The 19,899-nt window shown below is 37.1% G+C and overlaps 2 protein-coding genes across 4 annotated transcripts; one reads left to right on the top strand and one right to left on the bottom strand.

The window, feature by feature from the left end:
- The first annotated feature begins 686 nt into the window (after positions 1–686).
- Positions 687–12,137, top strand: LOC149731735 (outer dynein arm-docking complex subunit 2-like). 3 transcript variants are annotated; one of them, XM_089884264.1, is made up of 21 exons: positions 687–822; positions 2,970–3,103; positions 3,296–3,411; positions 3,696–3,853; positions 3,946–4,034; positions 4,417–4,523; positions 4,846–4,952; positions 5,218–5,354; positions 6,135–6,251; positions 6,542–6,683; positions 7,024–7,174; positions 7,904–8,198; positions 8,317–8,526; positions 8,624–8,845; positions 9,044–9,154; positions 9,270–9,424; positions 9,762–10,004; positions 10,236–10,428; positions 10,616–10,726; positions 10,998–11,219; positions 11,868–12,137. In XM_089884264.1, the coding sequence occupies exons 2-21, from the start codon at positions 2,993–2,995 to the stop codon at positions 11,979–11,981; spliced, it is 3,111 nt and encodes a 1,036-aa protein (XP_089740390.1). In that variant the 5' UTR covers positions 687–822; positions 2,970–2,992; the 3' UTR covers positions 11,982–12,137. The 3 variants fall into 3 exon arrangements, with proteins under 3 accessions (XP_089740390.1, XP_089740389.1, XP_089740388.1); XM_089884263.1 differs by lacking the exon at positions 687–822 and adding an exon at positions 2,487–2,662; XM_089884262.1 differs by lacking the exon at positions 687–822 and having other exon boundaries at positions 2,909–3,103.
- A 1,056-nt stretch (positions 12,138–13,193) lies between these two features.
- Positions 13,194–18,772, bottom strand: LOC149731734 (uncharacterized). The gene is made up of 5 exons (XM_089884343.1): positions 17,366–18,772; positions 16,656–17,176; positions 16,184–16,360; positions 15,951–15,986; positions 13,194–13,769 (listed from the first exon to the last, which is right to left on the bottom strand). Exons 1-5 carry the CDS (start codon positions 17,370–17,372, stop codon positions 13,671–13,673), a joined length of 840 nt encoding a protein of 279 aa, XP_089740469.1. The 5' UTR covers positions 17,373–18,772; the 3' UTR covers positions 13,194–13,670.
- Positions 18,773–19,899: the final 1,127 nt, after the last annotated feature.

Here is a 19,899-nt window from a genome sequence, read left to right as displayed (position 1 = left end):
TACCGTGGTGAGACGTGCTCGGTCGCCTGTCAAACGAAGGCTATTAATTCAACCCTGAATGAGCCGTAAGATCATCATTTTCTATGAGATGTAAGAACGCCAGTGCAGAAGCCCCCTGTTTTGCGAGAACTATGTTTGACCGGGCGACTGCTTTATCGCAGTTAATCGTTAACGTTACAGTAGCAGAACTCATAATAGCGGAATAATGAGCTTCTATGTAAGCCACGTGAACATGGTTAGGATTAGGGTTTATGAACGATGATTAATTAACGAAAGTTGAACCGCATTCATGCTAATAGTTGATTTAAATAAGTCGGCAACAAACAAGCGTCACGTACACACTGTTGGGTGCAACTTAATACTTGCTTAATACCCGGAAGCAGATTCTTTTTTATAACCATTATAACTTCTGTATTTCAAAGGCATTGTATATTCATTTTTTTGACACTTTAACGTTTTGCAATGAAACAATGTGTTGCTATATGTACAAATAGCCAAGTTTAATGAAAAAATGATGGCATATTGCTCCTTGTTTACCACACTAAAACACATTATTATCCCACTTTTTATTTTGGAACATATTATGTACGTACTTGCATGATGAAATTTATTCAATGGTAATAAACTAGTTCGCTTCAATTACCCATATAAGTTTTAAAATCCTAATTGACCACTTTGTGTGACAGACGGTACCATGTTTTTAAGCTACCGCCCAGAAGTTGCAACAAACAGCATGCTACTTCGCATCCGCTCGTAAAACACAGCTAGAAACAAGGTGTTTATGGGAGGCGAGCTCCTGAAAGGATCAGCATGATTTCCCAGGTATGCTAATCCATAAGACGTTTACTCAATTATGCGCGGAAATCTCCAAAACTGGCACTGTGATCACAACGTACGCATGGCGCCGTATGCCAGATGCAAAGTTAGTATAGACCAAGTTAGGAAACGGCGCTTGTGTCCGCCATTACGGAGCCCACAGAGCGTGAATCGCCTATACAAATGCATTGTCGGCGTGTGTTTATTTGGTTCTTGTAAGCGATACAAAAGCTAGCAAACACATATAGCGGCTGTTTTAACTTGAAAAATATAATCTTTAATATAAATCTTGTTATATAATATTAAATCTAAGAATTAATGTGGAGTAAATCAGTATTTTGACTGGTTTTCAGCGTACAGTGTGGTTTAACAGGGTACTTAACGTTGGCGATTAATACTAGCAGCAATCAGCTTAGTTTACATAATAGTATATGATCATACCTACGAATCTACAGAACCAGTATATACTACATTTATAATCCAACATGAGTGGCCATGCAGCTCCAAACTGCTTAAGTACTAGCAGATAAGGTGTTCGCGTATTCCGATTTCATAAAGACCAAGAACGCAGAAAAGGTAGCTTATTAATTCAAGCAGAGGATCAAAAATAGTAACTCAGTATTGTTTTCCTCAATGTCACTTCGATATTAGGCAAATTTTACGAAGATACCTTAAGTTTCGTTGCCGGGTATACGTGTTAAGTTTGTAAGCCAAAAAGTAAAATCACGGCAATTTACATGTAAAACTGCAGCTAGATGCACTAGTATATGTTAATGTTATGCGTTTTTGTTTGTATTTTTATATTTTAAACATGTTCTTTTATATTTCTGGTTGGTATACTTGATATTTTCTGTTTTTTTTACTCTTTAATCGATTGAGTGTTCAATAAAATTTGATTCTTTATGTGAGGTTTATTATTGTGATAAGATATAACATTAGTAGAAAGCCATTTTAGAGAGAAGTGCTTGGTTCTTAAAAAATCGCAATATTTAGGCGAAAAACAGCAACCAGCAATGGTAAAATGCTATGCTGTGGGCTCCGTAATGGTGGCGTCTATGACGTCATAGACGCGCGACAATGGATAACAAGACTCGTTGTTTTACAATCCGTTTCCTAACTTGGTCTATACTAACTTTGGCCAGATGATGCAATACAGTGATTGTTTGGCCATGTGTTATCTGGGCCTACTGTTTACAATGAATTGGCACTTTCTGATTGTTTGGCCATGTGTTATCTGGGCCTACTGTTTACAATGAATTGGCACTTTCATGTTTTGGGAGTTTCCGCTTTTGGATGAAAGGAACGTGTTTGTTTAATTGAATTTTTACCCTTTAATTTCACAATTCAGGAGTCCTAAATGTTGCGAAAAACAAGTAACGTTCCTTCCCACAACCATTGAATACTAAACGGTATTCTATGCTCCTACCCAGCATTGCTACAAAAAGCTACATTATACAAGTTTTGAATACAGCTTATTTATCCTTCAGTTGTACCTTTGTGGTTGATTTTTTGTTTGGTATTCAAAGGGAATGTCGTTATTAATAAATAGGTCACTTTTGGAATAATGAAAAATAACTAAAATCAAAATTTCTCATTTATACCAAAACGTAATATTTTTTGAAAATATTTTTAAACAACTGTTCTATTATTTTGAAAAGTACATCCAAGATTGTTGTTTGAAGCAGAAAAAACAATAGTTAAATACTCTGGTTAATAACGCATCAACAAAATGAACGCTTGTCCCCGAACAGGAATACTTTAACAATCCTACTAGTGTCGGGCCTGTTGCTAGGATACAAGGGTAGACTCTTTCCACATAGAAACTGTTGCAGAAGTCACAAAAACAGTAATAAAACTATATTATAATTGCATTAAACTAGATAAAAAATATGCCAGCAAATATTTAAATTAGGTTATATTGATTTAAATGCTTTAAATTTATTGTTATGTATGTAATATGTAGCAGACCATAACCGAGTCCAAAGAAAAGAATAGTTTACTACAAAAGAGATATATTTCGCTTAAAACCTCATGTTCATTCTCTTATCCATATGATTTTCATGTAATTATTTGTTTAAGTTATAGCTTTAATATTGTTCAACATTGTAAACCATATACGTTTCAGAAAGTTGATATTTCGTGACAAAATTTAGGTGGTTCAAGCTGCATTAGAAACATGGGAGCTTCACTGGCCAGAGCAGCTCAATGGACATCTGTAGCTGGAAGTGGGAAAGGAAAACTAGAACTATCACCAATGAATGAAAAGCTTTTAAATGACATTATTAAGGTTAGCTTTATGCATTTTAAAAGTTGTGTATATATCGTTTGTAAAAGTATGTTCTAGCTAAACAAAACAAAGTTGCGCCTTTTTTTAGATTAATTTTATCTTTTTAAAATCAAACTTTAACAGATATTGACTACAGTTTAAATTTTTATCCGAAACTGTGTTTAAGAAAGTGATCCTTTACTTGTATTGCAGTTCATTGAAAGTTTTAGTGACAAACATCCAGAAGAAGCAAAATATGTTTTTAAAGAAGCGTTGACATGGGAGACTTCATTGACGTCATCTTCCTTTGGAGGAGGCTATGATATTGGGTTAGTTTGTATTGGTTGAAGAACTTAATACACTTGTTTAATTACAAATATTTATTGTGTACTGAATGTTATTATTCTCAAAGCCTGTCCCTGTCAAAAAAATATGCTCATTTTACGTATTTATCTTTATTGTTTATTAGCTGCAACCTGCTACCAATAGAAAAGCAATTGGATCCCATTTAATACCTAAACTTATAAAACTGTTTATCCATAAACATAAGTTGTTTCATTTTTATCCTTGTAACTACACTAACGGAGATCATAATACATTTCTAATTTTACAGTGCTTCCCAAATCACATCACAAGACAAAGATTCCAATGGTGTAGCACTCCTTGAGATGGATAAGGGAACACTGAAAGTCCGCACATTGGAACAAGCTGCAAATGTGATCAAAATGGCAAAAGAAAAAAGCATAAATGAAGTTCGTATATGTCTTGAAGGTGAGTAGGTCTCGTATTATATCGACTGTCTTTTTCCGGCCACTCGAGAATAAAACAAATTACATTCATTCATTCATTCACAAACCAAACAGAAAATCGTGATCCTTTGGTGAAAATTCTTGGTCCTGCATTCGCTACAGTTGATACTGAAGACTCTACTGTAATAAGAATGGTGGAAAAGGTGAATTAGTTTGGATTATATCAGTATGTTCATTAGCTACTTTTTGAGCATTTGAGTCCATATCGTATTTCTGGAAAATAGCATATTCATAATAAGTATTAATTTTAATCGAATACAATATATAAAGTAATTATTTTCAAAATTAAACCTTTAGTTTTATTCCAAAAGTGTTCAGATGGTTCAGATTTTTTGTGGTTTTGCTACTGGTTGAATAAGCCCTTTCTGTAGAATATTTTAATCTAACATTTTATTCCATTCTTACAAATGTGTAAAACATAGTTTTTCATCTGTGGTCACCAAAGCTTTAAATAAGTTTTTTTACTATTTGGGTCGTTATAAAAAAAGGTTTAAAGAATTGAAATAAATTGTTTCTTCCAAACAGAACAAGACAGAAGCAACAGAGGAATCATCCCTACTACTTCGTCTTCTGCTTATAATACAACAGATGGATATGCGGCTACTTAATTCATGCATGCAAGAAATATCAAAGTGAGTATGTATTCCTATGTAACTGTTCATGGTGTTGGGATATTGAGTCAACCCAGTACTAAATCCTGAGTTCGTCGTATACTGACGCAGAACCTTACCAATATAGCATAGTAAAAATAAAATGTCAAACTGTAACTGGTACAAGTTCGTTAACATTTTACTAGGCTGCTGTGCACTGTTCAGTGTCTTTAAATAATCTCATTTCCTGGTGAAGTGGAAGACGAAACAGTAGAAAGGTGACCTGTCGAAAGGTTATTACATTATGCCTGGTAGCAGAATAAAAAGTAACCTAAATAATATTAACACAAGAATATAAACATAGACAGGTTCGTCTCACCCCTGCAGCAGTGAACGCTGACGTAGCTCTTTTACAATCTTTTGCTGGAGATTCGCCCAACACACCACTCAAGAACATTCAGTTTACATCACGTAAGTCAAAACTATTTTAACAATTTACCCTTAAAGGTATCCTTGTATTAGCAAAACAGAGATAATGGGCCAATTCTAAGCTTAATCTCAATTTTCAAGGTGTGTCAAGGACCCCATCCACATATGATTAACCAAGCAGTTTTCTACTGTAGCACAACGATTTATATTTTTGAGGGGGTTTATTCACATGTCAGTTCTGTGAAGCTTTATTTTAGTTAAGTGTTTGTAGAGTTGCCCGGTTTGACTTTTCGATTATTCTTTGCAGGTCACGTGTTTTCAAACGACTGCCGTGCGTTGCCATGGCGACAGGTTCACGGCGATATCTGTTACGTCATAGTGGATCCTCATGACGGTGATTCATTCTGTGTCACAGCAAGCACATATGGTTGCTTTGTAAACGGGGTGAGTTTGCTTTTCTTGGGGTAAAAATAGATTAAACATAAACGCTTTCTAACTAACGCTCCTTCCACACTTGTTTAAAACGCGACCATGGATATGATATTGTGCTGACAGTATCCAATAACCCCACAGTAATGTATCTGGGTTTTATTTTACCACCAAGGTCTAAGTCTATGAAGGAATAAATATAACTTGTTTTATCCTCACGTGGTTGAAAAGCGACAGTCGTTATAATACGGGTATTCTGTTTCATACACCTCGTATCCGTTACCAGGTACCATTTATGTAACTTTGTGGATGATATAGGATATAGCGTCTTTTAACCACGTTGGTTTTAACAACTCTAGTTTTTCTGTTAATTCCTTTCTCTTCGGTGTTTCAATAATTTAATCTTCGCCATTGTTTTCGAAGTTAAAATAAGAGCTTAATATGTTGATCTTAAAAGGAGTCCGAGCAATACTCGTGTATTTGAGTATAGTTTGGGTTTAATTAAAACAAACCATCGACGTATACTTCAATGGAATAAGGACACTTGAAAGTGTGTATTGATTGGACTTACTGCTCGCAACCTAATCGCAGAACAGATTTCAATTACGCGTTGTATAAGTTACTTTTATATGTGTTATACGTTATATGCTAAACTATAAGGATACAAGTTGTCTTTATCGGTATACAGAAACGTTTAAAGTATCTTACACCAAGATTGTATAATTTAAATAGTTCCCGGTAGAAGAAAATAGTGTTACTTTTTCACCAACTTTGTTTTACGCCGTTACCACGCAGGGTTTCAACGAAGAAAAGCAAGAAGTTGATTTTGAAAAGAAGAGTGAGGTGTATAAGGACCTGGTTACTTTGTTACGTGAGAAGTCGAACAAGTTTGCCGAAAATATTTCCAAGAAGGTGAAACATATGTTGTGGTTGTTAGTATGTGTATTGTGATACCGTGCTGGTCGTTGCAGGTTGTGTGTATAGGTAGACGTCCGTCGCAGCGCAGAGTGTTACTCGGCTCTATATAGCCCAGAGCTTGCGGATTCGAGACGTGACGCTGCTACCATTTGTAGGGCAAAACACTTAGCGGCAATTGTTTAATTTGTCATGTGGTAAATCGTAAGCGGACATGTTGTGTCACCCGTGTTATAACCTGGCACGCGAGTATAAATAAGTCACATTCAATAATTAATTGTTTGCAGGAGTTTTCGTCACACCAGGAAACACAGCGCGAAACAGACAAGGATACGATTATGACGTCAGAGCAGTCGGTTGAGAACGAGAAAGAAGAAGATTCGAAAACCGAGAAACAAATGAAGAAACAAAAAGATACTGGAAAAAAAGGTAAAAAATGAATTATTAAATGTAACTTATTTATTATCATTGCGTGGCGGGACAACGACAGGCGTTATAACACGTGTGTGGTATGTTTCATGTCGTTTTGGAACAAAATAATTTAATTCTTGAAACGTCAATTGAATCGTAAAAACTCTGTTAATCTATGATTCTATGGGTTCTGGCTAGAACGCCAATTGGTTGCGAATTTGTTCTGCAGCCCATAAATAAAAATGGTTCACTGTACTGATTGTATTATCGCTGTATTTACCCACGGTAGAATTTATAAACCGATGATGCCATTTTCGTTACAACAATTACGTTTTTAAAAATACTCTTCGCTCTCTAGGAAAAGCGGCCAAAGATGGAAAGAAAACGATGAAACCTTCTCTGAAATGGAAAAGTCTTGAAGACAGTCGTAAAAATGAAAAGGAAGAAACAAAAAAGAAGAAGAAGAAAGCGACATCTCCGGCTATGGGACGCAGGGCTTCTTATTACGGGTTGGTTTGAGATTTCACAGTTTGTATGTTTTTATTGTTACGTAATGAGTGATGCAAAAACTTCACAGAGACCAAAGTGACGTCACTATAGAAGCAATTATGACGTTACAAGAATGAGGAATATTAAAAAAGTTTGATTTAGGAGAAAAGTTTTTGAGCAAGTCGAATTTAAAGTTGGAGGTAAAGTTGATGATGAAGGATTCGAGCGAGGAAATTCCTGATGCAGATATAAGGAAGAGCATTGCTTATCTGAAGCAGCTCAGTGTGTAAGTGCAGGCGATAGTTGTTAGATTAGATCGTTTAATTTATCTTGCTGTAGCAAGTTTATTGTGTGATAGAAAATAAAATACAGTCGCTTTGGTGGTTTGTAGTTGTAACACCTTGGTGGACAGAAAAGGGTTCAGATTTAACTGCAAGTTATAAGTTATTAGTCGTAGAAACTGTTACGTGCTAAAAATGTAAGAACAAAATCGAATTGCTGAAAGAAGTATCAGAATAAGCGTTATCAATGTGCTTTTTGTATTTTAAATTGACGGCCCGAGCTTGAGAGTGAGGTCTGTCGAGAATCTGGGACTTCATTTGGCCCATTACCCCAAGACCTTAATGTACGTGGTTCATGCGAATAGTACAGCAGGTTGGGGACTCCGGCCGCAATATGTGTTAAGCGGTCCCGTCTTCCTCACTTTCCCACTATTTACATTTTTCAATAAATCGTTATCGTATTCAAAGTCGGAAGACGCCTCAAGATGAAGAAGATATGAGTGAGTCTTCCGATGACTCCGAAGAAGAAGAGGAAGTTCAAGACCGTCGTCAGGACGCTGGCTCCGACCTCCCGTCTGAGTATTGGCAAATACAAAAGTTGGTTAAATACTTGAAGGGCGGTAACCAGACAGCTACCATCATAGCTTTGTGCTCTATGAGGGATTTTAACTTGGCGCAAGAAACATGTCAGCTTGCTATCAGGGACGTTGGGGGGTTGGAAGTTCTGATCAATCTGCTTGACACGGACGAGAATAAATGCAAGGTTTGATGTTTTGCATATTTTTTTAATAAGTTGACGTTTACTTGTAAGATATGAGCTTTTTTTATTTTTTACTGTTACGTCTAGCACTTAGTTTTTTTTTAACGAACTTTTATTTCAGATTGGCTCATTGAAAATACTGAAGGAGATCAGTCGTAATGTACAGATACGGCGAGCCATTGCCGATCTAGGGGGTTTGCAAACTATGGTTAAAATTCTACAATCTCGGAACAAAGACCTAAAATGCTTGGCTGCAGAAACAATCGCAAATGTTGCAAAATTCCGCAGAGCAAGAAGGACTGTTCGCCAACACGGCGGTATAAAGAAACTGGTAAGACGTTTTTCATTTTCCTTTGATGACGCTGCAGAATCCAGAAGTTATGCTGATATCATTGTCGGCGTATAAATATTTCTTACTTCCCCTCCAGGTTGCGTTGTTGGAATGTCCACCAAACTCAACCGATGTTTCCAAAGATGTTGAAGTCGCGCGTTCTGGGGCTCTTGCTCTCTGGAGTTGCAGTAAATCGACCAAGAACAAACACGCTATTAGACGGGCTGGTGCAATTCCAATGCTGGCTAAACTACTCAAGTCTCCACACGAAGAAATGCTTATTCCTGTCGTGGGAACTCTGCAAGAATGTGCTTCTGAGGTTTGAATAAATAAAGCTTGTTTTATCCTCTTGTGGCGGGGCAACGACAATCATTAAAACACGGGTGTTCTGTTTCATACACCTCGTGCCAGCCTACGAATTACTACGAATGTAACTTTGTGGGTGATTATTTTTTTTGTTTGGCCGACAATTTAGGCAACTCATTATTGTCCTATATGACTAGTTATTACTTTGTAGCCCAGCTACCGACTTGCAATTCGCACCGAAGGAATGATTGAAGATTTGGTCACGAATCTTAAAAGTAGCAACAGTGAACTACAGATGCATTGTGCTGCAGCTATATTCAAGGTAAGAGTTAAAATGGAATAAATTTAACTAATTATCTTTAAAACACGGGGGAAGGTGCGACCCTCGAAACACCCCTGCTATCTGCGCCACTGACCACATGTCTGTAACTCGACAGTGCGCAGAGGACGGAGCAACTCGTGATCTTGTTCGTGAATATGGTGGCCTTGATCCTCTAGTTTCCCTTCTTCCCCAGTCTGACGATAAAGAGCTACTGGCAGCTGCCACTGGTGCCATATGGAAGTGCGCCATTAGTGCTCAAAACGTAGCCAGGTATATATAAATATGACGTCTTTGCCATTTTTTGACGTGTTTTTTATATTCGTCCATATATCGCGTGTCGCGTTATTTCAAGAGTTGTAAGATTTTTCAAGAAAGAAAACTGTTGCAAATTTCGGCAAAATTGTATTGGTCTTTTGGTATTCGGTATTGTACCGTTTCAAATCCTTGTTTATTCATTAGCGGTGATCCATAACTTAGTGCACGCTTGAAAACTGATCAGAAAAGCATGTTGTAGCCTACCTAGAAGTTGTTGTGCAGTTACTCCGGTATTCAGGATAGAAAATTGCCTGCCATTAACTTTGTATTTACAGTAATAATATTTTGTCAGATTCCAAGAACTAAAAGCGATCGAACAACTTGTTGGTTTGTTGAACGACCAACCGGAAGACGTGTTGGTTAACGTGGTTGGTGCGCTCGGTGAGTGTGCGCAAGAACCAGCCAACAGACTGGTTATTCGTAAGGCTGGTGGAATACCATCGTTGGTTCATCTTTTAACTGGTACAAACCAAGCTCTGCTGGTGAATGTTACCAAGGCGGTTGGTGCATGCGCCACTGAACCAGAGAATATGAGGTGAATAAAAATAACAGTATAGTGCTGGGCTAAAAACCTTATATCCTCACCACTCTATATAGGCCGTTGTCAATTGCTTAAAACACGATCATGATACTTGAACATTATGTGTTAAAAGTGACCTATATCTTATCCCAACACAGTAGTAAAAACGTGGTTTTCACCCATGTTATAAGTAACGGCTGTTGTTGTTGTTCCATTCATTTATATCATTGATGCTCATTTCAACAGTATTATTGATAAACTCGATGGCGTCCGTCTTCTGTGGTCACTCCTCAAGAACCAAAACCCAGAGGTCCAAGCATCAGCAGCATGGGCAGTTTGTCCTTGCATTGAAAATGCTCGGGACGCTGGTGAAATGGTGCGGTCGTTCGTTGGAGGGCTTGAACTTATTGTGTCGCTATTGAAGTCATCGGATCTTGAGGTAACTAATCTGCTACGCTTGTTAAAAACGATGTGGTGCTACTAAAACGTAACAGACAAAACGTTCACGTAGCACCGGGTTCTTACTGCTATTCATTAAGAATTGTTAAACTCTGAGTCAGATTTGCATAATTTATTACAGTTTTTACCATAAATAGCTAATGGATTTAAACGTTCCATTTCAACAGGTTCTCGCATCAGTGTGTGCAGCTATCGCCAACATTGCAAAAGACGAAGAAAACTTAGCTGTTATAACTGACCATGGGGTTGTGCCAATGTTGGCTAGACTTGCTTCAACGGTATTTACTTATACGTTTTATTGGCACATAATATCCAAATATCATGATTGTGTTTTAAAAAATTAACAACGGTCCATGGAAGTCGTGAGAATACGGTTTTATAATTCTTTAAATTAACGTTCTTATTTTATTACTAAATGGGACGAAAAAACAGAATTCAATTGTAAATATTGACATTTTTTCTTATAAATGTGTTTTTAATTTTATATAATAGGTCTTACTTTTCGTAGATCACTTGTTTCTTGGTTTTTAACTCTGTTTAACTGCACAGGGCAACGATAAGCTACGTCGTCACCTCGCTGAAGCGATTGCCCGTTGTTGTACATGGGGAAACAACCGAGTTTCGTTCGGCCGTGAGGGGGCAGTAGCACCTCTTGTAGGTTACCTTAGATCTGAGGACAAACAGGTTCATCGTTCAACAGCACAGGCTCTCTACCAACTGTCACGTGACCCCGACAACTGTATTACGATGCACGAGAACGGCGTGGTCAAGGTAATTATGACGTAATTAGCCGGGTGATATTTATCGACGGTAGAAGTGATAAGGCTTAACGTCTGGGCTGAGTTTGTTAATCTTTTAATATATGGGTTAAATATAGCGTTGACAAAGGAGTGCGTTTACAATCAAGTTCTTGTGTAAAAGTTGAATATGATGTAAGAATTGCTCGGCATTTGAATAATTGCGTTGACATTTACATATATTGTGTTATACGGTCAGTTGTCGGACACCTTAGATAGCAAATTGGAAGCGCCTACTTAGCCTACTTTAGCACAGCAGGGATTAAAGTACATACGTCGTTACTGAAGGATAACATGGTTATAAGCTAGATGTTGCAATTAAACGCCGTGTATCTTTGAGAAATATTTTTTTGCCTCTGGTAAAACATACAAAAAAAGAAGAAAAACACCCAAGTTAGATACTATATAGTTGGTGCGATTAGCCCATACAGTGACAAAAGTGTGCAATATGGTGTGTCATAAACCACCCGAATACTCAATATTGTTTATGTTAAGACAAACTATGTCAAGAAGACGTTCTGGTATATATGGTACAAGTCATCGCTTTCCCACTTCATTCCCATCTCATATTACGCTGCTGTTTATACTTTTTGAAAGTATCCAGTTAAACAATAATTTTTAGATGTTGTTAAACATGGTTGGCTCATCGGACAATGCTTTACAAGAAGCAGCGGCTGGTTGCATTGGAAACATCAGGAGACTCGCCCTTGCCAACGAGAAAGCGAGATATGCATGAACACTGGATGTTTGTTTTATTCACTTCGTTCTTTCGGGTTCAAATGTTTATAACTCCGTTTCTATTGAAATTAAATAAATGCATATAGCTTGTGTATTGTAGCCACGAGATGATGTTGTGTTATATGATGCGTGAAATATATTCCTACACCTTAAAGTTGTGTTGTCGATTGTTAAACACCGTGTTAGATGTTATATGATGCGTGAAATATATTCCTACACCGTAAAGTTGTAGGTTATTAAAAACCGTATTAGAAAATATGGGGAATTAAGCGCTACATTATCCATCTAGTCCGAATTGTTTATTATTTAACCTTAAGAAATGTTACCCGAAAATCGTTGACGTAATGCCACGTGTAAAACCAAGGAGAAAAGAAACCGAACTACATTTCTCTAAATTTGTTGCTTCTGCGAAGTGTCGTTCATCGCTTATTAGCGACCAGTTCACCGAACCAACATCATGGCCAGAATGCAAAACCTCAATTCAATATTTTTCAGTTGCCAAACCGTTCTATTAGAAGCGGGGCTCTAATTTATTCATTTTTGAAATGCCATTGTGGTCTACATTTCAAATGATTACTATGTGGTATACATTTCAAATGATTACACTCCTATCAACATAAAATGTATATGAATTCGAGTTTTTGCCCAAATAATACCAAGAATGTGTCACACCACCGTGCTAGGCACCGCAGCGCGCCTTGGGTAAAATTTTGGGCGCATCAGCAAAATCCGTCGATGACCGAAATCATGACCGGGTTTTACCGACCTTTACGAGGTTTGCTTATCAACGTCTTGCAAGGAACTTTAAAGTGATCATAATGATGGGTTTTATTCGCGGTAAAAGTTTATAATAGCTGTATGATAAATTAAAAGATTTTTCTAATAATCGTACTGGGCGGGTTTACATTATCTTTATAGTACCATGTTTACAGATGTTATAGAGAATTAGGAGCGTATAACTCACAGATGTTGCAAACTTTTGTAAACATTTTGTTTAAATTGGTTGTGTTTTAACAACTGTTCCTATGTTTAAAAAACGGGGTTAATACATATATAAACAATATGTTTAAAGTTATTTACCGCAGACTTTCTCCTGCGTATATTTTCTGCAATGCCCGAAGCTAAAAAGGTAAACAGCTTTTTCCATCATAAACCATATACCCCACAAAAACTCTTTTTGTGAATATTTTTCATGTAAAGATTCTGAAGAAAATGCTGCTGCCCACTTTAATCTTTAACATAATTTTATTGAAAAAATCCGAACAATATGGCAGTACGTACAAAGAAAAGATAAACTCATTCAGCAGTGTTTAGTGGAATGCTGGAAAAAAACGAAGAAAACACGTTAGTTGGGCTACTGTTGACTTATTGGTGATGTTTTTCACTAATTCTTGTTAAGCAGCAATAATGCACATGTAATTAATATGGAGAAAAGGGCCGAGTTTTCGAGGAAACAAAAGACGACAATGCCACCCAATCAACACCGATACTTCTGTCCAACAACGAAAACAATCCAAGCGAAATTCTTTTGAAGAATCGTCACCATTTATACCGCAATGCTTCACGTAAGTAGGATTTGTTATCAGAGCTTCTCACAGTGGTAATGAATACGTGCAGGTAATAAATAAGTTTTCTTTCCTAGAATCGCAGCCTCCATGTTTGACAGTTGCCATTGTTTGGTGGTGTTCTACGTATTGCAAATCTCATTCAATGCAGGCCTCAAGTTTGACATTAAACCAACCAAGTGTATGGATATACTCTGGATATTACCAGAGGTATGAAGGTTCTGCAAATATAAAACGAATATTCTGTTACCAGGCATAATGTAAATAATATTTTAAATGCTCATTTGCGGAACGAAACGTCAAAAATACACCTTTTTATACCAGATGAGCAATTAAAATATTATTTAAATATAAAACGACTTGATCGTTGTTTGGCAATTTAAACCAGCGACGGTATAAATAACGCGCGTGTATCGCGCGTGTACATGCGTAAAAACACCGGTGTTTCGGGGAATGTTACATTTCCGCCACGCCGAGGATAAATATAAGTTCTATTTATTCAATCTACAACTTTCAGATTACTTGACGGTTACTTTGGTTTTAAAATTCAACTTTACTAAGGTGGGCAACGTGAGAACTATTTTTATCATTCAAATGAGGTTTAAAATAAGTTACTCCTTAATCAAAATCTGGACCTCGGTATATAAATACATAACGATAACATAATTTTCATTTAAACCATCCCTGTTTTGGTATCCGCCCAAACAACTATATATATATATAAATACGTTATCAAGGTATCCTAAAATATAAAACCTAAATAAAGCGTTCGCCACTCCTTGAATAATTTAATATGTCTTCGCCACGCCATTAGACCAATAGATAAACATATAGATAGAAATCATCAGCAGAAAACTCGGATCCGGTTAGACTTATTTGTTCATTTAATGTTTTGGTGACTCATTTAGCCGGTAGCCTAAAGAACAACTTTTTAATATAAGTTGTTACTGCCAACCGTATAATATAAGTGTGAAAGAAATAATGTGGCGCTTTTCTGGCCTAAAGGACCGCATCTCTTCATGAATACATTTTTAATATACATGACTTTTTATGTATATCTTCCCGAATATGGTAGCGGAGATAAAATTAACTAAATCATAGCCAGAAGATGAGGAAAATATAGCAACCAATTTTGTTTGTAGACATTATAAGCTGTATTAACCAGTATTGTTCAACATTTCATATGACTGTGTGCATTGCGCGGTTGTTGAAATGTGATGTCTCGCTGCGGCTTAATAATCTAACCATCGCGTTTCGCCGTAAGATTAAGTTTATTTCGTGACTCCGCGAAATTCACAATAATGTTCGAAAACAAATCGGATAAACAAAACTACTGCTTGGCAACCGTTGTCCCGGTGGTAAATATTGACAACCTAACTAAAAATTGAGATATATACCATGTGTTTATATGCGGTCTACCAAATAGTAAATACTCGACGTATTACGGAAATTGTCGCGTTAACGATTATACTGGGGTATAATTTTCGTATATTTATAAATTTTCTGTTTTTTTTTGTGGATCTTTGGCAGGTGTGGTTTAGTGCGATAAATTCCAATGAATATAGAGTTGGTTATATTTATCTTGGTGAGATTAAGTTAAGTAAAATGCTTAACAACTCTCGTTTTGCAGATAATTCCTTCCCCATGTTTTAATTAACCCGATCTTTCTTATTATATTGGAAATGTTTTATAAAATTAATGTTATGTTTCCTAAGTAAGACAAACACTATTCAAAGCGGCCTAGAAAACGGGTTGCAGACTTACAAAATCTAATGAACGCTGCATATATAGCACGCTATATGTAGTGCAGCACACGTTTATTGCATATGCAAAACCAATACATAACTGATGCGTTTAACATACATGCAAAACTAATGCGTGGACATCGTAACAAAAAAACAACCCTCACGTCAAACTTTGCTATCTTAAACACAAAAAAACACGTGTATTGTAAACACGTGTACAACAAACTAATCTAACGAATTTTTGCTTGCAAATCGCTATTGTAGCTTTCGAATTTATTGATTACTTTAATTTCGGCTATTTCAAAAGCCTTATTGTTTTAAGTCGCGCAGTATTTATACACTTATTGAGCGAACATACCTGATTAGGCGGAAAACGAAATAAACGTTTTTTTCGGAAAAAAAAACAAAAGTCCAAACCAACATATCAAACCCGAAGTATAGTCGGGTGGGGGAAGATGGGACACTTTTTCACACTATTTTCCCCTAATTTTGATGATCAAAGAGCATTTAAAGAATGAGTAACCCGTATCCTCACGGCTCCCATAGACGTTGTTAATTGTTAAAACACGATCAGGTATTTGGGACACTAGTGTGCTAAAAGTGTCCCAACTTCCCTTATCATATACAATACATTAAACATAAATAGAAATGACTTACTGCGTAATGAGCCGAGTTTCTTGTATACGGAGGAATCTGAAATATAATTGAACGAATGAATGAATGTATGTATAACTTACTTTATTCTCGCGTGGCCGGAAAATGTTATAACACGGGTTTAACACCTCGTGCCAGTTCTCTGTATGTTACTTTGTGGGTGATTATATTTGGGGGAAGTATTTTCATTTTTTTATGAAAAATACCAATGAATTAACAATATTTCCTCTTTGTACCTGCAGCTCGAGGAGTGAAGACAGATTTCTCTTAAACGAACGAAGTTTTAAAACTAAAGGACGAATTCTTCGTGAAGAAAATAAATGGCGATTACGCCTCGTGTATTCTTTGATCCGTTGATCAACCGCTTCCAAGAACGTTGCCATGGAATCAACGGCAAGTTGTGGTTGGGTTCTCTAAATGATTAAGTTGGATTAACTTATTGCTGTAGGAAAAAGCGTCAATAGTATTTCAGATATCCAATTCTATCTTATATTATATCAGTATAGTGCTTGTAAAGGATCTGGAATCCATGAGTTAAAACCGTTACCCTACAGTTATCCAGTTATCTGAATACAAAATCAAACACAGCAAAGTGTATGTTTTTATACTAGTATAGCCAGATGTCATAATTTTACCTTTGTTTTGTAATATCTTCAATACCAACGCACTTATAATTGCATAACGGCATGTAAACATTATGGTACTTACTGCGATGCTGCCATGTTTTGTTCTATCCAGGATATTTTCACACATTGTTAAAGATCCTAGCATATCCAACGGATTGGAGTTACGTAATAATATAATCCTTAATGCGGACATGTCTCGCTTAGCTTGCAGGCAGATAGAATGGCTCTGATCCAGCCCTGCATTCCTGCGAGTCCTCGGCTTCTGTGCGCTTAGAACTTTTAAAAGACCGGCAAAAATCGTTTCGCCTTTGACCTCGTAGGGCATAAACTGGTCACGCATGTTTTGAGGCCTCGTTAAGTCGCCTGCTGTTTCACGTAAAGCTTGGTAAAGTTGAGAGCGAGCAGTCACGACCAGGTTCGTGTTTCTGGAAATATCTGGCCGTGATGACTCGGAGGGGAAGTCGTGCTTCTGTGGTATTCTTCTCCTTTTCATTTTCGTAAGGTCGAGTGATATGGCTAGTGGATGTATCATGAGTAATGCGAATACGTAGAGGGCGAGCACGTGGTTGGAACGTGCTTTACCGACAAGACCCAGCATACTTCCTGTAATTCAATGCTCTAGTCATATATCTCGAATAATATACCTTGATAGTTTACACTCCTATATATACCATATCAAGACCGCAATCTATAATATATTTACATAGCCATAAACCTCGCCAACTTTCCCTGAAAAATTCCGGGTTTTTATATCTCTGATCTGTTAGGAATCAAATCTGCATATATACTCACGCGCCATTGAACAGATTCACCGTCATTTTCTTGACCCCCAGATTCTTACGTGCGGTAAGTTCCAATGAAATAGCTACAGCCTTCTCTACTAATCGATCCAATGATCGGTTCTGGACGACCTTCAAGAGAGCGACGAACAGTTTGCCAACCGTAACTATACCTTTTGCCTCATTTCGTTTCGCCCTAGGGGCCTAGGGCGGGTCGTAACGTAGCAAAGAGCCGCCAAACAATTGCCATATCGTGAAAGGTCTCTTCGATTTAGACCTTGAAATAATTCCGAAATTTCGAGCAAAATCTAAACATTAATACAATATCCGCTGTTCCCACGCCACTTGCGACTTACCTATATGTTAAAACATTTTTAAACCCCACGTATACAAGATTAGCAAAAAGTACAATCGTACTTGCCGTATTTCAGCTAAGGTCATGTTGAAATTAGCACCAGTGGCCACCACGCGGCTGAACACGACTCGGAAAACCCAGACCTGGAGTGTTTGAAAAATTCAAAGTGGAAAACCCAATTTTTTTAATTTCCACTAAGTATGCATAGGAGAATTCAGGCAGATGACTGTGTATGCTTATTTTTTTGTAAACGATCAGAGGTATTATGTTTGATATATGTTACTGCTACGAACAAGTGAATATGAAGGGTGGGAAGTTGAGACACCTTTTCATTCTATTTCTCGTCCTATTCGGGAGAAAACAAAGGATATTCAAAGAATTATGAAACCGTGTCCTCACGACTCCTACAAACCGTTGTTATTTGTTTAAAACACGATCAGGATATTTACTTATTATGTGCTTTAGGTGTCCTATTTGACCCAATACCTCTTCCACATGAGTATAACTCAACCTAACCAGAGATACACAAACCAACAATATAAACGTGGAGATTGAAACAAAACCACATATTTGTGATATATACCCTCCGCCGAAAAAATAGGTCTTCTAGTTAGGTTAAGTGATCCCATACTGCTGATCAGACTTCATATATGCAGGCTCCAGCGGGGTGCTATATCTGCTGTAGTTAGATTTGGGCCTGTTAGCGGCTGAACAGGATATCATTAACCTCGTTCAACGGGGGGTCTGTTTTCATGAAAATAGTCTCCTATGAGATAAGTCGTATCCGCAATGTTGACATTGATTAATGAAGTATTGGGATTGGGTAGTGTGACCATAAATACCTTATCTATGGTGTGACGTTATTTTAAGCGTCGAGTTGCAACTTATGTGCTATATTGTCTGTGGCCTGAATATGCGCTCAGTGACTAGTTTTTCTCATTTCTTGCTGTATGGAACTATTGGTCGTCACTTCCGAGCCCGCCTTGAACAACTTTACATCAAACTCTGCTAAACTAGAAACGCAATGAGGTAGTTCACGGCCTACCTCAGTACAAAGGGTTGCATGTGGAGAATGGAAATAGCATAGTTCTCGTTGTGCTGAAAGTTTCGTGAAGCAAAGTTATTAGGTTGTGAAAAGAATAATGTTCGGATAGAGGAAATGCATTAATGTTAAAGGGGACACGAACAGCGACGTCTTGCTGTCTTTTAACAACCATAGATATCTATGGACAAACATAACATGATTGCCGCGCTTTCTTTTAACTTGTGTTATTAATTTAGTTTAGGAACGTAAGAATATGTGAATAAAGAATGGTGTATTCATTCTAGTAAAACAATATTCTGCCTAATGCGATCTTGTTATATAGTCGTACTGATAGTGGGAAAATACTTACATATTTTACGAGTTGTTGTTTATTTCCTAAGTTGTACGAATTGTATGCAATAATATGGACGTAAAATAATGTCCAAAATTACAATTCATTGTAGAGCATATGTGTTACCGTTACATTAGGCTGTAGATGGTATGTCATTAGATACTTTCACATCGCCTGCTCCTAGAAATAGAAGAGTATCTCGTTTATCATCTGGTAACAAAGTCCGATCAGCATTTAAGTCTCCTCTGCGTTCGCCAGCAGCTTCCGGACCCCCTGGTTCTTCTACAACCTGCTCGCCACTCAGCTCTTTGATTTCTCCAATTGCAGAAAGAAGAGGAACATTCTCACAAAAAAGGAGAAGACCTTCATTGGCGTTTAATTCGCCATTGAAGGTGAAAAGTCCCAAAGTTGAAGTGACAGAGCAGGACATCTTAGAGCTAGAAGCAAAAATTACTATTCAGGTTATTATCAGTGTTTAATTCAAAATTTCGCCCATATATAATTTGTGTGTTCCTTACCTTTAAGCTTGGTTAGCCCACCAAAATATTTAATATTTGAAATATTTGTACATGGTACTGATAGTTGGCTAGTGGTCAATGGCCTTGATTTATATGGGGCAGAGTATGCAAACCTATCTTGAGAAATTAAGAAGGTTGCAAAAACCTCCACATTTTCTAGTTTTATTCTGTCGCAAGTCGCAGCTCACAACCCTGTAAATTTATAAAATATATGACACTGGTAAACATTCAACCAAGAATTAAATTCTTTGACTCTTTCATATTTTTCATGCAGTTAAAGGAGATAAATGATCTTGAA

Source organism: Ciona robusta, chromosome 9, assembly GCF_009617815.1.
Source record: "Ciona robusta chromosome 9, ASM961781v2".
NCBI classification, from domain to species: domain Eukaryota; kingdom Metazoa; phylum Chordata; class Ascidiacea; order Phlebobranchia; family Cionidae; genus Ciona; species Ciona robusta.
This window is presented reverse-complemented; position numbering and strand designations above follow the sequence as displayed.

What these genes read in the sequence shown, in the direction of transcription:
- LOC149731735 (XM_089884264.1), top strand. Translation starts at nt 2,993, where the DNA reads ATGGGAGCTTCACTGGCCAGAGCAGCTCAATGGACATCTGTAGCTGGA. An exon ending in TTTTAAATGACATTATTAAG is followed by an intron (nt 3,104 to 3,295) that starts GTTAGCTTTATG and finishes CTTGTATTGCAG; the next exon opens with TTCATTGAAAGTTTTAGTGA. An exon ending in CGCAGGGCTTCTTATTACGG is followed by an intron (nt 7,175 to 7,903) that starts GTTGGTTTGAGA and finishes TCGTATTCAAAG; the next exon opens with TCGGAAGACGCCTCAAGATG.
- LOC149731734 (XM_089884343.1), bottom strand. An exon ending in CTTCACTCCTCGAGCTGCAG is followed by an intron (nt 15,987 to 16,183) that starts GTACAAAGAGGA and finishes ATTATATTTCAG; the next exon opens with ATTCCTCCGTATACAAGAAA. An exon ending in GAAACTCGGCTCATTACGCA is followed by an intron (nt 13,770 to 15,950) that starts GTAAGTCATTTC and finishes TTATATTTGCAG; the next exon opens with AACCTTCATACCTCTGGTAA.